Here is a 25,361-nt window from a genome sequence, read left to right on the forward strand (position 1 = left end):
TATGTACCATATATACATATCACGTACTTTTTCCTTTAGGGCCACAAATAATTCAGCCCTCTCTGTGAATTCCAACTAAAAATAAAATAAACCCTTTAATATCGGGTAAGCTTTTACTAAAACTTAGCCCCAGGTCTTAGATATTATAAAATATATAAATTATTATGGAAATAATAATTTGAAAGATAATTGTTAGTAACGTAATCCTGTGAGTATTTTTCTGACCTTGCTGTATCTGGAGATTTATTGGGCAGCAAAACTTTACACTGACTTAACACATTGAGACCAAAGACTTCTGCTCCCACCTGAGGAAGGAAGGCAATAATATTAGCTTTACTTTAGGGATGATGGTTGCCAAAGCTCACACAGCTAATAAGTGACTGAGTGGATGTTCAAAGTCAAGTCTGTCCAAATCCAAAGCCCATGTTGTTAATTACTGTGCTATGTCAGAAATGCGGAAGGGTACTTCTAACTCACTTAACTTACTTCTGGGCTGGCTCTTTATTATCTATCCCCAACCTAATGTCTTCAGCCATACTTCACACTATGCTCCCTCTCATTCTCAGCACTGCAGCCACATTAGAGTTCTTACAGTGTTTCTAATGTACCATGGTTCTTCACACTGCAGGACATTGGCACATGCTACACCCTCTACCTTACAAGGATGGGAACATCTTTGGGTAATTATCTCCTACTGATCATAATTCACACATCTTATCAATAACCATTTCCTATGGGATGTGTTCTGTGTAGGTCAGTCTATTAAACACTTAATGCCACCATCTCTTTATAAATGTGTATTCATTCATCTCTTCATAGGCTTTAAGCTCCCAGGGGTAATGAACCATGCCTATTTTTTATTATCATGAGATTCCTAATCCATTTGATAGTGCTCGGTACATACTAGGCAAACAATAAATATGTGTTAAATAAGTGAATGTTTTAATATAGTAATTATCTTAGTAAAATATTCTTATGTGTAGAATGTCAATGAAATTTTATTATAGAAAAGGTGCTGTATGCACACTCAAATTGTTTACAGCATTTTTAGCTATTGTATGAAACTTTTAATAAGTTATTAGGTAAAGTTTTATTAAAATAATATCATGGGTTTTTTTAAATTTATTTATTTATTTATTTATTTTTGGCTGTTTTGGGTCTTCGTTGCTGTGCACGGGCTTTCTCTAGTTGCGGCGAGCAAGGGCTCTAGGGCGTGTGGGCTTCAGTAGTTGTGGCACACAGGCTCAGTAGTTATGGCTCGCATGCTCTACAGCGCAGACTCAATAGTCGTGGCGCACGGGCTTAGTTGTTCCGTGGCATGTGGCATCTTGCTGGACCAGGGCTTGAACCCGTGTCCCCTGCATTGGCAGGCGGATTATTAACCACTGCGCTACCAGGGAAGTCCCCATGTGTTTTTAAATATACCCAAGGCTACATGGAGTGAAACTTTATTCCAGCATGCACATGCAGAAATGATTCCCCACACCTTAGAAGTGCTCCCCCCTGAGGTCTTCCTATCACAATAAGTGGAAGCTCCATCCTTCCAGTTACTCAGCCAAACACCATGAAAGTGTCCTTGAGCCCTCTCTGTTTCTCGCTCTCAACATTCTATTCATCAGCTGTTGACTCCACCTTCATAATACAACCAGAATCTGATTACTTCTCACTAATTCCCCTGCTACCACTCTGGGCCAAGCCAATATCACTTCTCATCTGGATTATTACAGTGGCCTCGTAAATGATCTTTACTTTTCATCCCTTGCCTCCTACAGCCTGTTTTCAATTCAGAGCCAGGGAGAGTCTTCTAAAACAAAGCAAATTGCCTGACTTCTTTGCTCAAAATCTTCCAGTAGCTTCCTATCACACTGGTAAAACTCCCAGCCCTTAAAATGGCCCACAAGACCTTACATAGTCTAGCCTCCTTCACTTCCAGCCTACCATTTCCCTCCTTACTAAGAGGGCTCTAGATACATCAGCCTCTTTTCTGTAACTCAAACACATGAAGCAAACATCTACCTCAAACCCTGTATCTTTTGCTTTTCCTTCTGCCTGCAGTATTCTTCTCCAGAACAGCCACATGGCTGTCTCTGTTTTTCTTCTTTAGTTCTCTGCTCAAGTGTCACCTTAGTGAGGCCTTTCTGATAACATGTCTTACAAATGTAAATATAATCACAGCCCCAGCTTATCCTCCTCTGCCTACTTTAATTTTCTTCATAAAATGTTTCCAATTCAGCTGTGTATCTATCTGTCTATCTGCCCACTTACATATCTATCAATCTATCTGTATGTATATGATGAATTCTTGACTCCTTAGTTCACTGTTGTATTCCCAACCTCTAGAACAGTAGTACTTGCATACTTGGCACATAGTATGTACTTTTATTCAATAAATTTATTACTAAAAATGTAGAATATATAACCTCCTAAGCCGTGTAGAACAGCTGAATATGTGAAAGTACTAATTGTCTAGTAGAAATGAATAAAATATTCTGCTTGAGGAAATCAATTGTTTTATCTAAGTAATAAGTTTGCATTTACTGTCACATTAAAAATTTACATTAGAATTAACATTATGATTTGGATTGATAGACATTGTAAGGACATTGAAATCTCCCCTCCCCGTTTTAAATACCTGAAAATTCCAAAGAGAGATTTTTTAAATCAATAGTCAAGCTAAAGAGCCAGAAAGAAAAATTTTCACATACTAGATATAGAAGTAAACTATTGATATAAAAGAGATGAAATTTCTCACTCACAGGAGGCTAAGTCTTAATACTGGATGGAGGAGCTGAGGGTTTAATGTAGCCTGGTGAAAGGGAGCCAAAGCTTCACAGCCCCTTACATGGCAATGTGTATCTCCAGCCAGCTGGCAACAAATGGTTTGTTTGCTTCAGGACATGGAGTGAAAAAGAATCCATCAGAGTCTGGGATGAACCCTATTCTAATGGCATAGTTTCACAGCATAAAGGCAAACATTAACAAAACAGAGATACAGCTACAATCATAGTGGGAGTTTTTAACACAGCTCTCTGAAACTGATAGATCAAGTGAACAGAAAGATCTATATGGAAGAGAAGAGATTTGAACAACTAAAAATATTGAACTATTGGGCAGATATAAAACCTACAGCCAATTATAAAAGAACACCTGCTCTTTTAAAACATACTGGATAGTTACAAAGAATGACCATATATTGTTTTATTCTACAAGTCTAAACAAATTTCAAAAAATGAATATACAGATGAATTTTTCTGATCATAATACAATTAAGTTAAACATCCAGTAACAAAAAAACAAAGAAATTTAGAAATTTACAAGCATACTTTTGAAAAACCCATAGATCAAAGGAGAAATCATTAGGGAAACCAGAATATTCTCAGGTTTAAACAATAACAAATATACTATTTAGAAAGTGTAGCTTGCAGATAAAATAGCACATAGAGGAAAATGAATAGCTTTAAATATACATAAAAATTTTATGATGAAATTAATGCCCTAAGTTTTCAAATTAAGATGTTAGAAAGATAACAAGTAAAAAAAATAGAAGAAATAATGAAGAGTAGAAACTAATGAAAAAGAAAAATGTGATAAATGTGAACAACAAAGCCAAAATTAAATATATAAAAATGCAAATAAAATTGACAAAGATAGGATTGATAGAGAAAAACAGGCATAATTCAACAGTATTAGAACTGAGAAAAGGAGATGTAACACAGATACCAAAGACATTAAAAAGATACTAAGAAGATACACTAAATACTTTCATGGCAAAAAGCTACAAACAGATGAAATGGGAAAATTCTAAGAAAATGTAATGGAAGGACATAAAGATCTATAACTATTTAAAGAAATTGAATCAGCACTTTAGAATCTTTTCAAAGAAAACACAAGTTCATATAGCAATAGCTTCAAGGAAATTTAGAAAATCTAAATTTTCTAGAATGAAGGAACATCCTCAAACTCATTATTTGAGGCTAGCATTAATAAATATGAAAATCAATAAAGGACTATTATGAAGAAGCAAGTATCAATTATTTCTTATCTGAGAATGATGCAAAAATGGCAAAGAAACATTTTCAAAATAAAGCAGCACTGTATAAATAAATGAAGTTAATACAAGAGAATAAAGTTGACTTTATGTCTGTATAGTAAAGGTCATTTATCATTTAAAAATCTTAATCTCCACATTAACAGATTAATTAACAGATTCTGATTTTTTTTAAAATTTTTATTGGAGTATAGTTGCTTTACAATACTGTGTTAGTTTCTTCTGTACAGCAAAGTGAATCAGCTATACGTATACATATATCCCCTCTTTTCTGGATTTCCTTCCCATTTAGGTTACTACAGAGCATTGAGTAGAGTTCCCTGTTCTATACAGTAGGTTCTCGTTAGTTATCTATTTTATACATAGTATCAATAGTGTATATATGTCAATCCCAATCTCCCAATTCATCCCACCTTCCACCCTCCCCCTTGGTATCCATATGTTTGTTCTCTACATCTGTGTCTATTTCTGCTTTGTAAATAAGATCGTCTATACCATTTTTTTCAGATTCCACGTATATGTGTTAATATACAATATTTGTTTGTAATTAACAGAAAAATTATACTATCTCAGTAGATGCAGAAAAAAATCCAATAAAATAAAATTTACTCATGTAAATTTACCAAGATCAATGGGAAACATGATTCTTAATTGTTAAATATTAGAAACATCCTCTATAAAATTAATAAAATCGCAAAGATCTCACTATATCTACTTCTATATATGTACTGGGGTACAAACCAGTACAGCATGAGAGTAAAATAAATGAAAGATGTAGGGATGAGAATGGAAGAAACAAAGCTATTTTACTTTGCAAATGATATGATTGCCTACATAAAAACACAATATAATGCAAAGGTAAAGTATGGAATTAGTTGATGAGTATAGTAAGTCTATTGGATATAAGATAAATATAAAAAACTGTCAACACAAAAATACAAAATATCATTAAAAAAGAGGATGCTGTTTACTGTAGCAATAGAAAACACAAAATACTTATGAATAAATCCAACAAAAGACAGAAAAACAAATACCCCTATTAAAATTCATTAAATCAAACCTGTATCAGTGGAAATATACCATGTTTGTGGATAAATGAAATATCTTACAGATGTCAGTTCTGCTGTACATATTTTAGAGGTTCATGGAAATTCCAATGATAAACTTTTATATAAGTTGGTAATATTTCTAACATTTATGTATAAATACAAATAGCCAAAAATAGTCACAACATTCTTGGAGAAACTATGAAGCTGGAGGCAAAGGTAGAAGAGGATGAGGAGGAGAATAACATGGGAATCTTTCTCTAACAGAAATGAAGACCTATCATGAGACTATAGTAACTAAGATCTTGACATTTACGCATATATTGACAGGCAATACAGTGAAATATAGAGTCATAAACAGGCCCATGCCTACTTGAAAACCTGACATCTGACCACACTGTCATTGCAGACCAGTAAAGAAAGTTGACTGTTTATAAAAATGTGGTGGTACAATTGGTTTTCCACATGTATAAAAATAAAATTGAACACTTTCCTCAGCTCATTTCTAGAAATCAATTCCGGATAAAATAAAGACTGATACATCACAGATGAGACTTCTAAGAGAAAATATACAAGACTGTCTTTAGGACTTCAGGACTAAAATGATTTCTACAACAGCACACACTTTGCGTGCCTTCTTCTCGAAGGCGGAAATATAAGATCTGATAGGTCATGGATCTTAGAATTTGTCTTGTTCAAATTTCCTATTTGTGTGATGGTTTCCCTTAATACTTTTTTGTTGTTGTTGAAGTGTAGTTGATTTACAATGTTATGCTAATTACAGCTGTACAGCAAAGTGATTCAGTTACACACATATATAATCTTTTTTTTAATATATTCCTTTCCATTATGGTTTATCATAGGATATTTTTTTTATTGGAGTATAATTGCTTTACAATGTTGTGTTAGTTTCTGCTGTACAATGAAGTGAATCAGCTATATGTATACCTATATCGCCTCCCTCGTGGACCTCCCTTCCACTTGACCCCCCATCCCGCAGAGCACCGAGCTGAGCTTCCTGTGCTTTACAGCATGTTCCCACTAGCTAGCTATTTTACACATGGTAGTGTACATGTGTCAGTCCTGATCTCCCAATTCATCCCACCCTTTCCTTCCCCCAGCTGTGTCCACATGTCCGTTCTCTACGTCCAGGTCTCTATTCCTGCCCTGCAAATAGGTTCATCTGTACCATTTTTCTAGATTCCACATATATGCATTAATATACGATATTTGTTTTTCTCTTTCTGGCTTACTTCACTCTGTATGACAGACTCTAGGTCCATCCACATCTCTGCAAATGATCCAGTTTCATTCATTTTTATGGCTGAGTAATATTCCATTCTATATATGTACCACATCTTCTTTATCCATTCATCTGTCGTTGGACATTTAGGTTGTTTCCATGTCCTGGCTATTGTAAATAGTGCTGCAGTGAACATTGTGGTACATGACTCTTTTTGAATTATGGTTTTCTCAGGGTATATGCCCAGTAGTGGGATTGCTGGGTCATATGGTAGTTCTATTTTTAGTTTTCTAAGGAACCTCCATACTGTTCTCCATAGTGGCTGTATCAATTTACATTCCCACCAACAGTGCAAAAGGATTCCCTTTTCTCCACACCCTCTCCAGCATTTGTTGTTTGTAGATTTTTTGATGATGGCCATTCTGACCAGTCTGAGGTGATACCTCATTGTAGTTTTGATTTGCATTTCTCTAATAATTAGTGATGTTGAGCATCTTTTCATGTGCCTGTTGACCATCTATATGTCTTCTTTGGTGACCTGTCTATTTAAGTCTTTCACCCATTTTTTAATTGGGTGGTTTTTTTTTTTAATCATAGGACATTGAATATAGTTCTCTGTGCTATACAGTAGGACCTTGCTGTTTATCTCCTTAATGCGTAAGTTATTTATATTACATAACACATTCAGACACACACACATACAATGTAGTATGTGTACACATATATATTACATATATTTGTTTTCATGAAAATATTTAATAATTTAAAAATAAATTTAAAATTAGAAAGGAGGGGCAAAATGAGTATCATTTGTATAAATGGAAAACTTCAGACAATCTACTAAAAAACCTATTAGAACAGTGAGAGAATTTTATTGGCCTGTTACAAAACTGTGTAAAATTTTTTTTCTTTCCAATACATGAACAAGAGCCACTTGCAAACTATAAAGAAAGAAAAAAATTTCATTTATATTGAAGATAGCAAAAAATAAAATAAACATTAAAAAGATAAAACACCTAGGAATATACTTACAAAGGAATGTACAAGACTTATAAAAAGAAGAATTATTAACCACACAGAGTCATAAAAGTGGTTTAAATAAATGGAAAGAGATTTCCTGGTTTGGGGTAGGAACAGTCAATATTATAAAATGACAATTATCTATATATAAATTAATATAATCTGCCCAAAATATCAATAGAATTTTTTTACTAGACAGCCTGATTTTAGAGGCCATGTGGAAAACTCAACATAAGAAATTTCTTGTTTAAAAACAAAAACAAAAACAAAAAAACTGTGGGGAGGAGGAGGGTGAGCACTATCAGATAGTAATACATTTCAGAATAGATAAAGCAGTTTGTGCTGGTGCTGGAAAAAGCAGACAAGTCAATGGAAGAGAGCAAGAAAAAAAATTCCACTTATATGTGGGAAAAGATGTGGAAACGTAACATATAATAAAAGCTGCACCTACAATCAATGGAAGGAAATGAATCATTCAATAACAAAAGTAACAGAAATCTGATTCTCTACCTTAGACATTACATCGGAACACACCAAAATGATTCTGTACGTGGGATTTTTTTGTTTTGTTGGCTTTTTTCTTTTTTAGTCTTTTAATAGAGAATGTCTATGATTCTAGGTGTGAAATCCAGAAATATTTAAGGAAAATTCACATAAAATTAGTGACTTGAAATTAAATATCAAGGCAAGGAAAAAAATACAACAGTCAGAAGATAAGTCACAGTCAGTGCAAGCATTTGCATCATGTGTAATATTGACACATGACAAAGTAATATTTTCCTTAATATAAAAAGAGCTCTTAAAAATAAATTTGCAAAATGACCAAAGTCCCATTAGAAAAATGGCAAAGGATATAACCACATAGCTCATAGAGATATTTTGATGGCTTATATGAAAATATCCTAGTGTCGTTAATAGGATGCCAGTCAAACCACAAAGCAATTCTCCTTTCGACTATCAGATTACATAAATCTACACAGATGAATCCATATTTACTCCCACTGTAAGGACCACGTGCTTCCTTTGACAAGAAAACTCTCCCTGTCCTCTTCCCTCATTTTCTCTTACTCTTCTTTCACATCATTTCTTCAGAGAAGTATTCCATGGGTAGGTTGAATCCCTTCATATCTGCTCTTATTAATTCTATGTAGTTTTCATTCCTAATTTTTTCACAGTTGTAGGTTTACATTTGCATGATTATTTAATGTCTGTATCTCTAATTAGATTGTGTTTCTTTTATTTATTTATTTATTTTTGGCTGCATTGGGTCTTTATTGCTGTGCAGGGGCTTTCTCTAGTTGCAACGAGCGGGGGCTACTCTTCGTTGCGATGCGTGGGCTTCTCGTTGTGGTGGCTTCTCTTGTTGTGGAACATGGGCTCTAGGCATGCAGGCTTCAGTAGTTGTGGCACGTGGGCTCAGTAGTTGTGGCTCGCGGTCTCTAGAGCGCAGGCTCAGTAGTTGTGGCACACGGGCCACACGGGCTTAGTTGCTCCACGGCATGTGGGATCTTCCCGGACCAGGGCTCGAACCTGTGTCCCCTGTATTGGCAGGCGGATTCTTAACCACTGCACCACCAGGGAAACCCTAGATTGTGTTTCTTGAGGACAGGGGCTGTGTCTTGTTTTGTTTTATGTTTGTTTCTGCTGTCATTGCTGTTTAACATTGTATCTCTCACACCTTTCATTTGTGCTCAATAAATAGCTGTTAAATGATGTTTCGATTAACAGTGTAAGTTAATGAAAAGCGTTCGTCTATGAGGAAACAGATATTCCTATACATTTTTGAGAGGCGTGTAAGTGGGGCACTACTTTTGGATGCCATATGGCAATATTTATCCAAATTTAAATAGAAGACTGCTGGTAAATACAGTTTCAGTTTATTTTCCCAGCTTTGAGTTTAGCACATGTTAAATTATAATTTAATTTGTTTTTGTGTTTCTTTGCTTACTAGAATGGTTGAGCATCTCATCTTTTTCTCACTTGTTAAATTTATCCCATTACTTTAAAAATAAGTAGCCAATAAAAGTAATCATAAGGACTTGAAAATGATCACTGTCTTATATTAATGAAATAGTATTTATTTTTTGACCATTTAGTATCTGATGGCTCGGCACTTTGTTTTCCTAATTATAAAAACTGTCCTTTTAAGATAGGTTTATATTATTGAAATAATAGTATGGATATAAGGTTGTAGACAAAGTTGTTTGTCTTGAAAACAGTTTATGATACAATTTTGTAATATGACTTTAGCACATTTATGATAATTTATACTTGTAATAGATAGTGTCAAGAAAATAAAAAAGCTCTAGCAGAGTTCTGTATTTTTAAAAGTTAAAAGAAACTGCATTAAACATATACAATTTATTTACTGATTAAGAATCTCATCTGGTAATTAGATTGCCTACTTCACAGAGATGATGAGTGGATAAAATTACATAAGTTAGGGAAAATTACTTATAAATTATGTGATTATAAAAACACAGAACATGTTTTCACATGGCCAAAATACTTGTATGTTTTTGGTTTTTGTTTTGCTTTTTTGAACCAAGGGGAAAAGACTAATATATATTTATTAAACTTTGGCCTAGAGACATGGCTTTTCCACTAAGTTGACAATTCAGGAGTTTCTTTGGAACTGAGAGGCTAATGAGGCAATAAATATGCAAAGTTAGCTCCTTGAAGGCAACAAATATTTGGGGCACCTGCTAAAGCTTTAAGTATTGCCAAAGTACCAACAATGCAGATGCCTTGTAATTAATAAGCCTTTGAAATCAATGACATTTGCTTACATGCTTTGATGGAAATTGTGCCTGGGTAGAACCAAGGGTAGGGTCAGGTTATAACCCACTTCTTCAGACATCTGCATTTCTGTTATTGGCATCAGTATTGTTATCAGTTCTTAAGTTGAGACATCTAAAACATCTTTAACTCTTTCTAGTCTTAGCTTCTCCCATAATCACTTGTCAAATTCTGTTCATTGGTCATCTGAAATAGTTATCCCATCTGTCCATTCCCTCTTCTGTTATTTCTCCAGGCTTGGACTATTGCAATACCCACCTCAGCGGTCTCCTAGCCTTAGCACCTAATCTTTCTAATCTATCTTACTTTCGTCAGATTCAACTTCCTGAATTATAGTTCTGATCTTCAGTTGAGAAATTTTTATTGTTCCTTACCACCTAATGAATGAACTCCAAATTCCGTAACCTTAGATTCATGATTTTTATAGATTGGTCCCAATCTATCTTTCTAACTTTATAAGCTACTTCTCTGTTTCATTGAATGTAAACAATCCATAATTTTCAAGCTTCATGTCTTTATTAATGCTTTTTTCTTTTTCCAACTCCCAGCCCTACTGATTTATACCTTTTTCAGTTTTACTTATCCATTAAGTAAAGACAAATGTAATCCCTTTAATGGTCAAACCAAATGTAATCCTTTTTGTGAAATTAGACCTGAAAGTCCAGCTGGAAATGTATCTCCTTTTTTAACTCCCTTACACTGTTAGTTGTAAATATCACTTGTAGCTTAATTTCTAATATATATTGATTTATACTGATATTTACACACACACACACATACACTCCCTACTAGACAGGAATCTCTATAAAAATAGGATTAGTGTCTAATACATTTTTTCTCATATAGTACCAGGTTGAGTGCATTGTATATTATAGGAACTCAAATATTTGTTGTGTGAATGAATAAGCATTTGTTTTAGGAATACTCACCTTTTGGACAATCATTTTGAGATTCAGGGTAGAAGGCAGTTGAGTTCCAGAAGCAGGGAAAGAGGAATTAGTTTGGGTCAAGGAATGCAATTGCCTTGACTGGAAAATATGGTTTTATGACTATACAAATACAAATATGGCAACATATTTTTCCTTTCTGGCACATGCTATTTTGATTCTTATATAAAATTAACTATGTAGAAATACAGTAGTTAAATTATACATCAGTTATGATGAGTCTTCTTTGAAGTTTGGTTACAGGCCTGTTCAGCTGTTTCATGCACATCCTGAAGTCGTGGACTTGGAAGGGACAATTCCAGAAGTTTCAGCAATAGTACTATTTAATCTAAAATTCTGCTAATTAAATAAGAAGGTAGCATACACTCCAGGAGGTATCCTGTAAGCATAAATTTGGCTAATCTCCCTCAGCATGCCAGAGGAGTCCCTTTTAGAAGGAAATAAAATTTTTGGCTTTCATTCTGCATTGATGCCCATCAGTATATCTACTATATCTTATAGTAAGTATATCTTGTAGTACGATATACTGATTAGATCAGTATACAGTATCAGTATATTGATTACATCAGCATATCTTACTATAAGAAAGAGAGGATATATTCTAAAGGGAGAGTAGACAAACAGTAAGAAGTAAATAAGAAATGAAGATAAAGACAGTACATTATCTAGGACTCTTAGGATGGGAAACAGATAAAATCACAGATGACTGTAATAGACAAAAACAAATATACTCATTTCTAGAAATCTGTTGCTTAAAATATTCAAAATTAATTATTCTGTAATTAGTGTTCCTTGACCCACTAAAATTGGTAATAGCAACATGTAAGTTCACTGTTTCCATATTGTACAGTTTAGAATTCCATACAGTAAAAGTCACAAGTATCTTCCTCTAGTACACACGCCTTGGTTAAGGATAGAAATTACTCAGTGGGCAGATGAGAGAGAAAGCGCATTAGAGCAACACAGACTTGGGCTTGAATTCTTGTCATGCCAGCTACTCTCTGAATGAACTTTGGGCAAGTCAATCTGTCTTTACTAATTTTCTTCATTCCTAAATGTGGATAAGTTTTCCTTTCAAGGTTCATTGTTAGGTTGGTGATGCTCTAATTGCACGGCACATTGGTTGACTCATAACACAGAATGAATAATACAGAGTGAATGAATAATAATAATAATTCATTATTAGTAGTAGTATAATTATTTTTATGAATGCTTCAATGTAACAAGGAGATTTTCAGCCTCCAATGGCCATACATCTCTCTGTTCACTCAAGGAGTGCTTTTATATCCTTCAGAATTTTTACTGGATTGGCAGGAAGTGTACTTATTATGGCGATTCTGTTTTTTTTTTTTTTTTTGGCTGCGTTGGGTCTTTGTTGCTGCGTGCGGGCTTTCTCTGGTTGCGGTGAACGGGGACTGCTCTTCGTTGCAGTGTGAGGGCTTGTCATGGCAGAGGCTTCTCTTGTTGCGGAGCACTGGCTTTAGGCACGCGGGCTCAGTAGTTGTGGCTCGTGGGGCTCTAGAGCACAGGCTCAGTACTTGTGGCACGGGGGCTTAGTTGCTCCGCGGCATGTGGGATCTTCCCAGACCAGGGCTCGAACCCGTGTCCCCTGCATTGGCAGGCGGATTCTCAACCACTGTGCCACCAGAGAAGTCAAGATTCTTGTAAGACCACTTACACAGTTTTTGTATTTGCTACTTTATTTAGACAGTGATACCAGTTAGAGTAATAAGTAGTTTGTCCAAGTTAATAATCATAATAGGACGTAAGCCAGCAGAGATATGGCAGCACTCCCATACCAGATTCTCTTCAGATGTAGGTTTGGATGTCATAGTGAGTAGGTGGAAGAGGAGAAAAATCACCCAACTAGTGAACAGCCATACAAGAATTGGCTTTCTGCTTGCATTTCTCTAATGCATTTCTCTTGGCAAATGTATGGTCTAGAGTAAGGCAAGCAACCTTCCTTGAGCAGATCATCCATAGACTTTTCAGGCTTATGGTTTCTCTAAGTCAGTAAGATGCCACATTAGTTTCAACTTTCCATCAAATGTACAGAATATTTAGTTGCTCCTATGATTCTATATTAGTTGATAAAATCTATGTATATTTATTTATTACAATTTAAGGAATTAAAAAGAAAATATGATAATTCTTATTCTCTGAACACTTAAATTCTAGGTAGTAATACTTTGTATATATTACTTATAAATTCACCAGAAATAGAAGATAGTTCTGATATTTTTTGTGCCATATACTTGAAGGGTACAAAAGTTAAGAATCATGAGAAATATGTGCTAGAATTTATTGAAGAGTCCTTTATATGGGAAGAAGGTCTTAAAATTTAAGTGGCATTTGTAAATACAAATAAGCTGTGGAAAGCATTCTGAAAGGAAGGGACTGTACAAAACAGTAGGCTGGAATGAACTGTTCCAGTGGAAATTCGTTTGAAATCAGTTTACAGATTATTTGAAAACAGGATAAAAAGTTTGGGTTTTATCTTGTAGCTCATGGGTTCTCAGAATTTTAAGTAAGAATCATTGAGAAAATGTGTTAAAATACAGTTTCTTAGGTCTCAGGCCTCTTTTAATCAGTTGGGGTAGAGCTCAGGAATCTGCATTTTAACCAGCCCTTTGGTTCATTATTCACTTTTTCAGTATCGTTGCTCGCCAAGGAAAATTGAAAGATTTTACCTAGGGAACTAGTTTTTGTTAATGTTTTCATAAGGAATTAAAATAATTAAATAATTGTTTAATAAGGCAAAGAGTTAAGGCCAGGTGTGAAGGGGTTATCCAGAAGTGAAGAACAACAATCCAGAAGTGAAGAAAGTCACCTCTTGTCTTGGTTGATGGAAGTAGTGTTGGAAAAGGAGGAATGGGTGGGAGAGCTTTATGGAACGTAGAAGGACAGGATCCAGGCATCTTTTAGCTGCATGAGGGCAAGGGATGGAGTGTTCCAGCCCCAGTATATGATAAACTCCTGGAGGGTAAAAACTGGATCTTACTCATTTTTACGACCCCAACTCAGTACAGTGCCCAGCACTTAGTGTGTTCTTAACAAGTATTTGTTGAATTGCTAGATAAAACTGTCGTGTAACATACAGCAAAGTCAAAAGGAATCTCCTTTTGTACCCCTACTTTATTTTTTTAATTTTTTTTTTAATTTTTTTTTTTTAATTTTTATTTATTTATTTATGGCTGCGTTGGGTCTTCGTTTCTGTGCGAGGGCTTTCTCTAGTTGTGGCAAGCGGGGGCCACTCTTCATTGCGGTGCGCGGGCCTCTCGCTATCACGGCCTCTCTTGTTGCGGAGCACAGGCTCCAGACGCGCAGGCTCAGTAACTGTGGCTCACGGGCCCAGCTGCTCCGCGGCATGTGGGATCTTCCCAGACCAGGGCTCGAACCCGTGTCCCCTGCATTGGCAGGCAGATTCTCAACCACTGCGCCACCAGGGAAGCCCCCCCTACTTTATTTTTTAACCTCTGATTTTTTATCTTGATGCTGACTTACTTTCCATTCATTGCCTTTTGACTTAACAGTGGAAGTACATATTTGTTTTGTGCAAAGTGAAATGATTTAAGATATAAAAAGTAATGAAAATGTCTCATATTTCTTAATGTTGGGCTTTTTTCCATGAGTACACAGGAGTGAAGTTACATCAAATCAGATATAGCCACTGAATGGTATGAAATTAAGTGTCATTTGTGATAGTTTGTTTCTTTTTTTTAATTAATTTTTTCTATATAATATATGGCTTTTAGGGGAAAATAAGATATCGTGACAAAATGTTTAATGTATTCAGCACAAAAACGTTTACTCTCTTAAAATATGACTGTTTACAAATTGGATCCTTTCCAAATTATCCAAAAAATGTGAGTGAATTCGTAAATGTTCTCTTCTCTGACTCTTTAAACATCAAAAGGGACCATCTTCAAAATCCAAATGCTTCTCCAGCTTTCCGCAGGATATCACAAAACTTCCTGGCAGAGACTTTTAAACAAGTTGAGAAGTTTTATAAGATAAAAATATTTTCTCAGTTGACTTGACAACCATGTACAATGTTAGTGGAGAGCTTATTTGCCCACGGCTCTTTGTCAAAGTGAATTTAAGCTGAGATTATTAAAATGTAGCTCAGTTGCACAGTGTGAGGAGAGGTGTTGCTAATGTCTTACTTCGACAATGTTTTCCATGCAGTGCATGCGACTTGGTTATGGGACTGTATATGTGAAGGTGCATTTCTGCTAACAGAGAGGAGACATTTTAAATTATTCAGAAAATAAACCTTATATGTAAATGGATACTTTTGATCTATAGTTTGGTGATTTAATGTTCACTTCTTTTGACCATCAGGCTGCCTGGGTCTGAGTCACAGCTCTGCTATTAACCTCAGCACCTTCCTCATCTGTAAAATAGAAGTCATGATAACAGAAACATTCTGGGGGTATTGTGAGGATTAAATGATATCATCATTGTAAATGATTAATATAGTGACTGGCACAAATAAAGGTTCACAATTGTTTTATTTCAAATCTGTAGAATCAGAACTAAGCAGTGTCTCCTGATAGTTCCAGATGTGTGGTTATAAAAAAAAACCCTGTGCCAATTTAATGATAACTTCTGTTACAAGTTAAATAGCTTTAGGAAAATTTAACTAATGGTAAACAATGCTTGAATCATCAGATCTCTCCATGGCTGTAGCTAATTTCTTACATGAGAATCAGGATCCCAAAAGGAAAATGATCATCTGGATGAGAAGTTGTAATCTTCCCAATTTGGAAAATAACATTACACTGCTTTGGGAAAATGTCCAAATTGCTAAATCTTGGAAGGAGTCCCTCTCCTTCTCTCAAATGGACACATTATTTAAGAAGTTTTATTATTTGTGAAAAAGACCAGTTGCCTTTCAAAAATAATAGCATTTGTGTATGATTTGAAAGACTGCACCACCACAGATGGAAGAGTTGAGTATGTTCCACATGGCAAGTGGCTGTTGTTATAACAGGGTCACCCGGCAATGTGTGCTGCAGCCAGAATCCCTGGGGGAGGTGAGACAGTGATGCAGGCAGGGGCGGCATTGGAACCGTACAGTCAGCGCATGAGGCATCTTTATCAATCTGGGAGATTGCGGCATATTTACAATTTCTTATTTTAATTTAACATCCAGACAAAGTAACTTCTTGCCATTATTACTTACTTGGCTTTTCTTAAATCCCCACTTTCATGAAAGTCAGCCAATACAGCAGATTGCCTTTAATGATGGTTATCTCTGTGTTTTTTTGACAAATTAGAGAGATAGGATAAAACTTCTCTGATTTACTGCCCCAATTTAAAAAAAAAAAAAGGTTATGGGTTCCTGCTATATTGCAGGCACTGTGCCAGGCATTTTATATCATCCTCATGTAATCTTCACAACCAGTCAGGAAAGTATATTTAACAGATGAGGAAACTGAGGCACATTTATTCCTTTATTATTATTTAAATTGCCTCTGGTCACATGAATAAGGGGGAGATACATGATTCAAATCTAACTCCTACGTCTTTCACTCTAGCCCTCAGTAAGTGAATTGGCCCCTGCCCACTCCATATCATGTCTTACTTTTTCTCTTTATCTTCAAAGTATGAAAACATTTTTCTTCCTGTTCTCTCTGTCAGTCATTCTATTAATATGTATTGATACAAACCCTATTTAAGGACATTAGTTAGACGAGGAAAGAGAAATATGGTATATCATATAGCTGAATTTTTCTAACACTAAAAGTGAAGGATGATAGTCAACAGTATATTTTAAATTTTATTTAGATAATTTCCATAATCTTCAAGTTAGCAAACATAATGAACTTTTAATTCATTACTCTTCTTCATAAATTAATTAATTCCATCTATATCATTTTCTTCTTTCAAAAACATTAAATCTAACCATTTTGATTTAAATCTTTAGTTTATGTAACCAAAAATGTAGTTCAATAGTCTTGAAAATTTTCATTTTCATATGAGAAAATATAGGTAGTATAGTTGTAATTTCCTTTAACAATTTCTATAACAATATTCTTTTATTAGTGTTTTAAAATATCATATGTATATTCCTGTTCACAAATTTTTTATGAAAGACTATTTTATTTATTATCTAAATCATTACACAATGAGAAAAGGGAGCATTGGACTATCTTCCCATCATCTCAAACTTAGCACGTGCAAAACCAAGCTTTCCTCTTTCTACTTCTTCAGTATTAACTCTCTCACAAACAGTTATTTTAATGCCCTCATTATGAGAATTCATAGGAGATTATATGCAACTTTTACTGAAATAGAAGTGATTCTGTTGGGTTGGCCAAAAAGTTCATTCGTATTTTCCCATAACCTCTTGCAGAAAACCCGAACGAACTTTTTGGCCAACCCAAATACATGCTGACTTGGTTCAACATTTAAATACCATTTATAGAGTATGGTTCCCATATGCCAGGATCTTAGAGCAATGAGTAAGTTCCTATCCTCAAGAAACTGGAGAGATAACCAAAAGTAAAAACATACAGTACAATGTAGAAAACACTGTAATAATGTTGTTCACAGAATCCTGTGGTGGGAAAACAGAGACAGTACACGTAGGCGAGGTGGGAGTTTAGTAAAAGAAAACCTCCTGGGGCTTCCCTGGTGGCACAGTGGTTGAGAGTCTGCCTGCCAATGCAGGGGACACGGATTCGAGCCCTGGTCTGGGAAGATCCCACATGCCGCAGAGCAACTGGGCCCGTGAGCCACAACTACTGAGCCTGCGCGTCTGGAGCCTGTGCTCCGCAACAAGAGAGGCCGCGACAGTGAGAGGCTCGCGCACCGCGATGAAGAGTGGCCCCCACTCACCGAAACTAGAGAAAACCCTTGCACAGAAACGAAAAACCTAACACAGCCATAAATAAATAAATAAATAAATAAAAAGAAAAAGAAACGAACACTCTCTCAGCCTTTAAAAAAAAAAAAAAGAAAACCTCCTGAAAGTAATCTACGTGAATCTTGAAGATCAAGTAGAATTTATCCAGGGAAAGGCATTGAAGGCAAGGCACTTTGGATAGGGTCAGGGAGGGAATGGACTTCAGTGGTTAGTCACATGATTCTAGAGCCAGACTCCTCAATTCAGACATCACTACTTTCCACTTTCTCGTTGTATGACCTTGGGAAAGTTACTTCTCATCAGCAGAAAGGGTATTATAATAGTTCCTGCCTCATAGAATTGTTTAATTCAAGCTTATAAACCCCTTTTTTTTATGGTGTATGACACATAGAAAATGCAAGAGAATAAGGAACAACATAATGTTTGGGAAACTACAAATCATTTGCTCTTGCTGAAAAGAAATGCAATAAATGGCTTGGAAGAAGATTAAGAAACTGCGTACCATGTTAAGGAGCTGGAAATTGCTATATAGGTAATGGAAAAGCAGACGAAAGGCAACCCAATTGTGTTTTTAAATAGATCTTACTGGAGCAGGGCAGGAGGAAAGGGAGAATGTTGCCAAAGATTAGAAGCACAGAACCCACTCAGAATGCCATAGTAATTGTCAAGATTAAATATTTTTATAATCCTCTTTAATAGTAACAGAAGGAATTGAAAGGAAATAACAGTTGAAAGAAATATTTAGAAAGTAGATTAGCAGGGCTTGCCCCTAACAATTAGTAAATAATTGGGTGCTAATTTGGGAGAGGAAGGAATAAATGATGACCTGAAGATTCTTGGGCTAGCAAAGGCACACAAAAGAGAACAAGCGAGAAAGAGAATACAGGAGTACATAGAGGTTTGAAAGAGAAAATATTAAGGGCAGCTTTTAGACATACTGAATTTAACAGTCTTCTAATACATCCATCAGAAGGTAAGTCAGAGTTTTAGAGTAGAGTTACAACTTAGAGCAACAGATTCAGGATTCAGTAGAAAAGATGAAGATGGCCAAGAGTGTGCAGGTTTCCCAGGGACAGTCTGTGTTTTATGATGAGTGGAGGAAGACTATCTCGTGAAACACTTGGGGGAAAATAATACTTTAATGTGGTTTCGGATTTGATAAAGGAAAGAATAAAGGATCTTTAGGCAAGAGCAAGAATCTAGTGTGATTGAATAGAAACTTACCATTTCTATGTGCTTCATACCTACTACTATGTCAAAAATATATCTGTAGATCATTTTGATACAGGTGAACTAAGCATGTTATTTACTAGATTGATTGGGAGAATGTTTTTTACTAAGTAAAAACATTGACTTTTAATATAGACTATACAATTTTAAAAATAAATCAGTCTGAAATCTAATTTTATGTTGACCTTTAAAACTAATTTCTCGGGACTTCCCTGGCGGTCCAGTGGTTAAGACTTCGCCTTCCAACACAGGGAGTGCGGGTTCGATCCCTGATCAGGGAGCTAAGATCCCACATGCCTCGTGGCCAAAATCCAAAACATAAAATAGAAGCAATATTATAACAAATTCAATAAAGACTTTAAAAATGGTCCACGTCAAAAAAACTTTAAAAAAAAAAACAAAACTTATTTCTCTCCGAATAGACCGGTGGTTGCCAAGGGGAGGGGAGGGTGTGGGAGGGGTGGAGTGGGAGTTTGGGGTTAGCAGATGCAAACTGGTATATATAGAATGGATAAACAACAAGGTCCTACTGTATAGCAGAGGGAACTGTATTCCATATCCTGTGATAAACCATAATGGAAAAGAATATGAAAATGAATGTGTATATATATATATATATATATATATATATATATATATATATATATAACTGAGTCACTTTGCTGTACAGCAGTAGTTAACACAACATTGTAATTCAACTCTACTTCAATAAAAAATAAAATAAAAAATAAAACTAAAAAACGAATTTCTCTCCCATTATTTTAATTATTTAGCTGTTATTTAATTGCAATTATAATAACAGGTTAAAAATATCTATCTAATGTAATTTTTAAATTTTATATTCCAAATCAGCATGGGGATTAATCATGACAATGACCACCCATCATGTGCTGATGGTCTTCATATCATGTCTGGTGAATGGATTAAAGGACAAAATCTCGGTGATGTCTCGTGGTCCCGATGTAGCAAGGAAGATTTGGAAAGATTTCTAAGGTACTGAGGTCACTAGCTGTTGCTGTGTCATGAATGTGTATGTGTGCCTGCTTCCTCTACCAGCCTGGGAGGGTGGTGTGGCGGAGGGAATCAGCCACCAGATGAGGGAATCAGCCACCAGATGAGGGAAGCAGCCACCAGATTAGGAATCAAGGTGCTTGGTTCCAGTCCTGGTTCTCCACTGACTCATGGTGCGAACTGGGACATATTATTTAACCCACTTGTTTCTTAGTTTCCACACTTTCAAACAAGAGGATGGGCAAGGTGATTTGTAAGGTTGAAAGTTATTATAATGATACAAAACCTTTCATAACATTTAATTGCCTCTTCAAAATTTCTCAGTGGAAACATTTTCATTGCTCATCCCTCTACATCTGTTGTTATAAAGAATCTCTTTAACAAAAGCTCTACCTTTCCGCTGCGGTAGTTCTGAACTCTGAATCTTTTTACATTAATGTCAATGCATAGTTTTCACCATTATAATAGTCCTTGATTCTCCTCTTTTCAACCTTCAACTTTGGTAATACGTAGCTTCTGCCTGGTTGGAAAAAGAAATGAAAAAAAGTATTTCTGTTCTAATTTTCATTTTAAAGCCCTGTTCTTTACTTTTTCCTTCAGTAATAGAAGGGGAAGCTGAAACAGTACCAGTAGATGTTATGTAAAGTCCCAATTAGTGAGTGAGAGATACTTAAAGTATCCAAAAGTCTAAGTAAGAAATATAGGAACATCTTACTAGCCAAATTCACTACACAAATTTATTTTTCCATACCATTTAAATTGTCAAGCTAATTTTTTGTCAAATGAATATTAAAATCTACTAAAATATATTTATTACGTTACTGTAACTCTTTCCAGAAATATGTGCAGTAGAATCTGGGCATTCTCTTTGTCACTGCAACAGTAGCCCCTCAGTAGGCCCTAATGAGTGCAGGATTTTGTGTAGTTGTCTTCTCATGAATCAGAACTACGATAAAATTAAATTTTACTCCATAAATGGAAGTTGTAGTACAATGTCAAGTAGAAAAATATTCACACTATTAATAGTCACTTGAGATTGCTTTCCATAGATTCCTTAAATCCCAGAATATAGTTGATTTCTTACCTTCATACATTACTTTTGGGCAAGTTACTCTCTGAGCTTCTTCATCTTATAAATATGTAAAATAATAACCACCTCACAGTGTTATGTAGATTAGCTGAGTTAATCCATATGAAAGATCTTTAAAAACGAAAAGTCCTGTTAATTTGAACTTTTTTTATTATTAGGTTTATCGTAATAATTATAAACAAATGATTCTCATACATGGGATAATTTCTATGAGCATTCAATAGAAGAGCTTATAAATAAAAGTAAGAACATATTTTAGTAGTATCAAAATGTTTCCTGTTGCTGTGTTAACTAATTATAACAACTTTTTGCATTTAATTCAAAATGTTACACATATCTGCATATCGCCAGGTCAAAGGCCAGTAACTGCTTGCTACAGACAAATCCCCAGAGTGTCAATTCCGTGATGGTTCCCTCCAAGTTGCCAGAGATGACATACACTGCTGACGAGCAATGTCAGATTCTCTTTGGGCCATTGGCTTCCTTTTGTCAAGAGATGCAGGTAAGAGTTGTATCCAGGTAGGATTTTTTTTAAGTGTATGTTCACATCCATTATTTAGAAGTATTGATTGGAGGAGGGGAAGATGACTTTATTTTAGAGTTTGTGGCTTCAAAGCATCCCAGTATTGGAACGAAGGATTTTCTAAGGAAGGGTTTCTGCGTTTTCCCCCTAACGTTTTGAAAGTGATAGAAACAGGTGTCGGTATTTAATTAAAGCCAGGAAGGAATGACCCAAGAATTTCTACTTCAAAAATGGCACTGAAGTCAGAAAAGTCTTTGCATTATGCCAGTTCGTTGCTTTTGTTTTAAATCTCTTACTTGCTTACATGGTAGGTAACTGGGTGAAAATGTAATGAAAACGATATATGAACATGTAATTTTGGAGGAAGGATTATACCTTTTAACTCTGAAAATAAATTGTTAAAAATATGTTCTATAGGAATAAAAATTAGAGAGTACATTTCTAAATAGTTAAACTAGAGGAAAAGGGTAAATGTCTGATGGTGAACTAAGCAGTGTATATTAGTATTCAGTCACTAGTTACTCTGAGAGGCCAATTGTCCCATTCTAGAAAGATTGAGCAAAATGACCTTCATAATTGATGTAAGAATTTAGCTCTATTTACCCTTCCTTTTTTCTTTTCTTCTGTCTTCCTAAAGCTCATCCCCTAGCTGCCCATTTCTTCCTACCTCTTTCCAATACACATACTCGCGCATACTTTGTATTTCAGGCTTCAACTGATAATCATGCTTAGAGTGAATTGATAGCTGTATTTCACTGTACCTAAGTTTCTGTGATTGCCTCAAAGGAGTTTGGCTTTGTTGAAGATAATGCTGTCTTGGATTACTGGCAGAATAATTACAATTCATTATAAGGAAAAGGTTGTACGGCATTATGACATATGCTCTCTCTGCTTCGTTGTTCTTATCAAAGGAGTTATTCACTTGTTTGTTACTTTCCTCTTATTAATTTCCCACCCTAGTGTGTAAGCTCCAGGAGGGCAGAGTGTTTCTCCAGCACCTAGTCCAATGGCTAGCACATGGTAGGCACTCAGTGAATATTTGACTTAAGATTAAAATAAGTGAATGTATGAAGAAGTTGGAGCTCCATTAAATGTGACATGTGAAACAATGTATAGATTGTAATACTCATCTTGGAATATTAGACCTCAAGAGGAACTGATATAGGTGTGTGATTGTGACTGGACACCCAAGGGTTCACATGTGGCAGACCAATGGATCCTTGGAGCTTAGCATTGGGTGTGATAATTACAGCAGTAGCCAGGTTGACTTTGTATTATCTGTCCTAATACCTCTCTGATCTCATCTACCAATCTTGTTCAATCTACTCAACTCCAAGGACTTTAGACAATCAAAAATTGGGTTACAATCTTCTTTCTTAAATCGTCATGGTAAAATGAATGTTTTGAGGTCCACAAGTTTGGTTTTGTAGGTAAACACATCTACATGCTGAAATTATCATGTTTTGGAAAACAGAGTAGGCTGCCTATGATTACTATCATACTATTGCATAGGAGATGGTTTCAGTTCATGTAGTACAGAAAATTGATAGACTTGATCAATGAAAAATGTTCATGTTTTATGAAGTACCCTAAGTGTTAGAAAAACTCAGCAAATGATCAACTACAAATGTGATTTTGGTAAATTTTAGATCATTTTTCATAAATACTATTTTTTAAAATTTTAGAAATTATTTTTAATTATATATTGCAGTTAGTTAAATTTTACTAGTACCATTCCACAATATTTTGAACTCTAAAATGGATGCCACAGTGTGTACATCATTTAGATTTATGATCTATTTTGATTCTTATAACAATTATATGCCATAGTTGATATTTAGTCCTGTTTTACAGATCAACAGTTTGAGGCCTGTAGAAGTTAAATAACACAATTAAGTTATTACCCCTATGAAGAGGGAGTGTTAGATGCAAATCCAAAGAATAGAGTGTATGTAACCACTATGCTCTACTGCTTCTTATGGAATTCAAACTTCTTTACTTTGTGTCTTTGTATGGGAAAAACCTTAGATCAGATCCTGTGTTTAGACTGAATTTGCTTTATCCCTTACAGCACCTACACCATCAGGGTCAAGAAATATTTTAATTGATTTTTTTTTAACTTTTCTAGGCTATTTGCTCTATTTATATGATTGTTTCTCACTAACCTACCTGCGTGGATTTTTTTCTCCACCTCTGACAGTATAACTATTTGTTAGGGGATATTAAATCCGTTTCTCAATATCCTAGGATGTTGCCTTGTTTTAAACTAGGCGTTTTGCAAACAGAATTAAGTTTTAGGTCTTAAGTATCCAGAAATGTTCTCCTTTTTTCCCTGAAATTATCTATATGTGACATTTTTATTCATAAAACCAGATTTTTCTCTAGTTCTATCTGTGTGTAATCTTCATTAAGGACAATTTTAAAATAATGCCAGAAAGGATTGGGCTGCTGTGGGCAGCCAAGGAGAAGCAATGCCTCCTAATAGGGGTTTGGTTGGAGAGCACTGGCTGGAAAGGCGTGAAGCCTGGGCTCTAACAGTGATTCTGCCTCTTATTAGTTGTGTAACCTTAGTCAAAACTCTTTTTCTTTCTAAGCCACACTCTGTAGAACAAGTAATGGAACTATGATATCTTTCGAAGTCTCTTAGGGCTAAGACACTGGACTTCTTTCATTCCAAAATCCAAAACAGCATTCTGGTACCACCCTTGAAAAATCATCATTTCCATCCCAAATTAGTGCAGCTTGCAAAGCATAGAAATTAGGTAGGTAGGTAGGTAGGTAAATAGGTAGATAGAGCCACAGAAGAGATTATTTAAAAATTCAGTCATTGATTTGATAAATATTTATTGAGTTCCAGCTACTTTCCAGGTGCTGTTCTGTGTACTAGTAACACAGTAGGAAGAAACCCCCAGCTTCATGGAGCTTAATTTTAGCTGGTGAAACAGACAATAAGTACATACATATATAATATGTCAGTTAGTAATAAGTGTTTTGGAGAAGTATAAGTTCAGGTAACAAAGACAGGGAATACAACCAGGGATGGGGGGGTGGGAATGGTGCTATTTTATACAGGATTATCTGGGAAGGCTTCCTAAAGCAAGTGACATTTGTTTAGAAATCTGAAGGAAGTTAGGTAGCCAGCCATGCATTTATCTTGGGGAAAATGTAGCAAGAAGAAACAGAAAGCAAATGCACTGGCATGGAGTTAGGTTCATGTTTTAAGTTTAAGATGTCCATTGGACATCCAAGTAGAGATGTTTGTAGGTCCAGAATAGATATCTATCTGGAAGTCCTCAACAAGTAGGAGATACTGAAGACATGATACTAAATGATGACACTAGGAAATGAGTTAGAAGAGGAAAAATTCAAAGACTGAGAACTTAATCACTACAATATTTAGAGGTTAGGAAAATAAGGAGGAAGCAACAATTAAAACTCTGAAGAAGTCTATTGGTAGGAATCAAACCAAGAGAAAGTAAGATCTTGGAGGCTAAGTGAAGACATTTTTCAAAGTGGAAATGATTAGAAAT

General features: G+C 35.3%; 1 protein-coding gene across 1 annotated transcript in view; it reads left to right on the forward strand.

Annotated features, from left to right (window-relative positions):
* ADAMTS19 (ADAM metallopeptidase with thrombospondin type 1 motif 19) overlaps positions 1-25,361 on the forward strand; it is a 302,428-nt gene that overhangs the window by 143,120 nt on the left and 133,947 nt on the right. Inside the window, exons 9-10 of the mRNA XM_061188127.1 lie at positions 20,060-20,200; positions 21,660-21,810. Coding sequence (XP_061044110.1) covers positions 20,060-20,200; positions 21,660-21,810 — 292 coding nt within the window. The remainder of the gene's footprint in view (positions 1-20,059; positions 20,201-21,659; positions 21,811-25,361) is intronic.

The sequence above is a fragment of the Eubalaena glacialis genome, chromosome 4, assembly GCF_028564815.1.
Source record: "Eubalaena glacialis isolate mEubGla1 chromosome 4, mEubGla1.1.hap2.+ XY, whole genome shotgun sequence".
NCBI classification, from domain to species: domain Eukaryota; kingdom Metazoa; phylum Chordata; class Mammalia; order Artiodactyla; family Balaenidae; genus Eubalaena; species Eubalaena glacialis.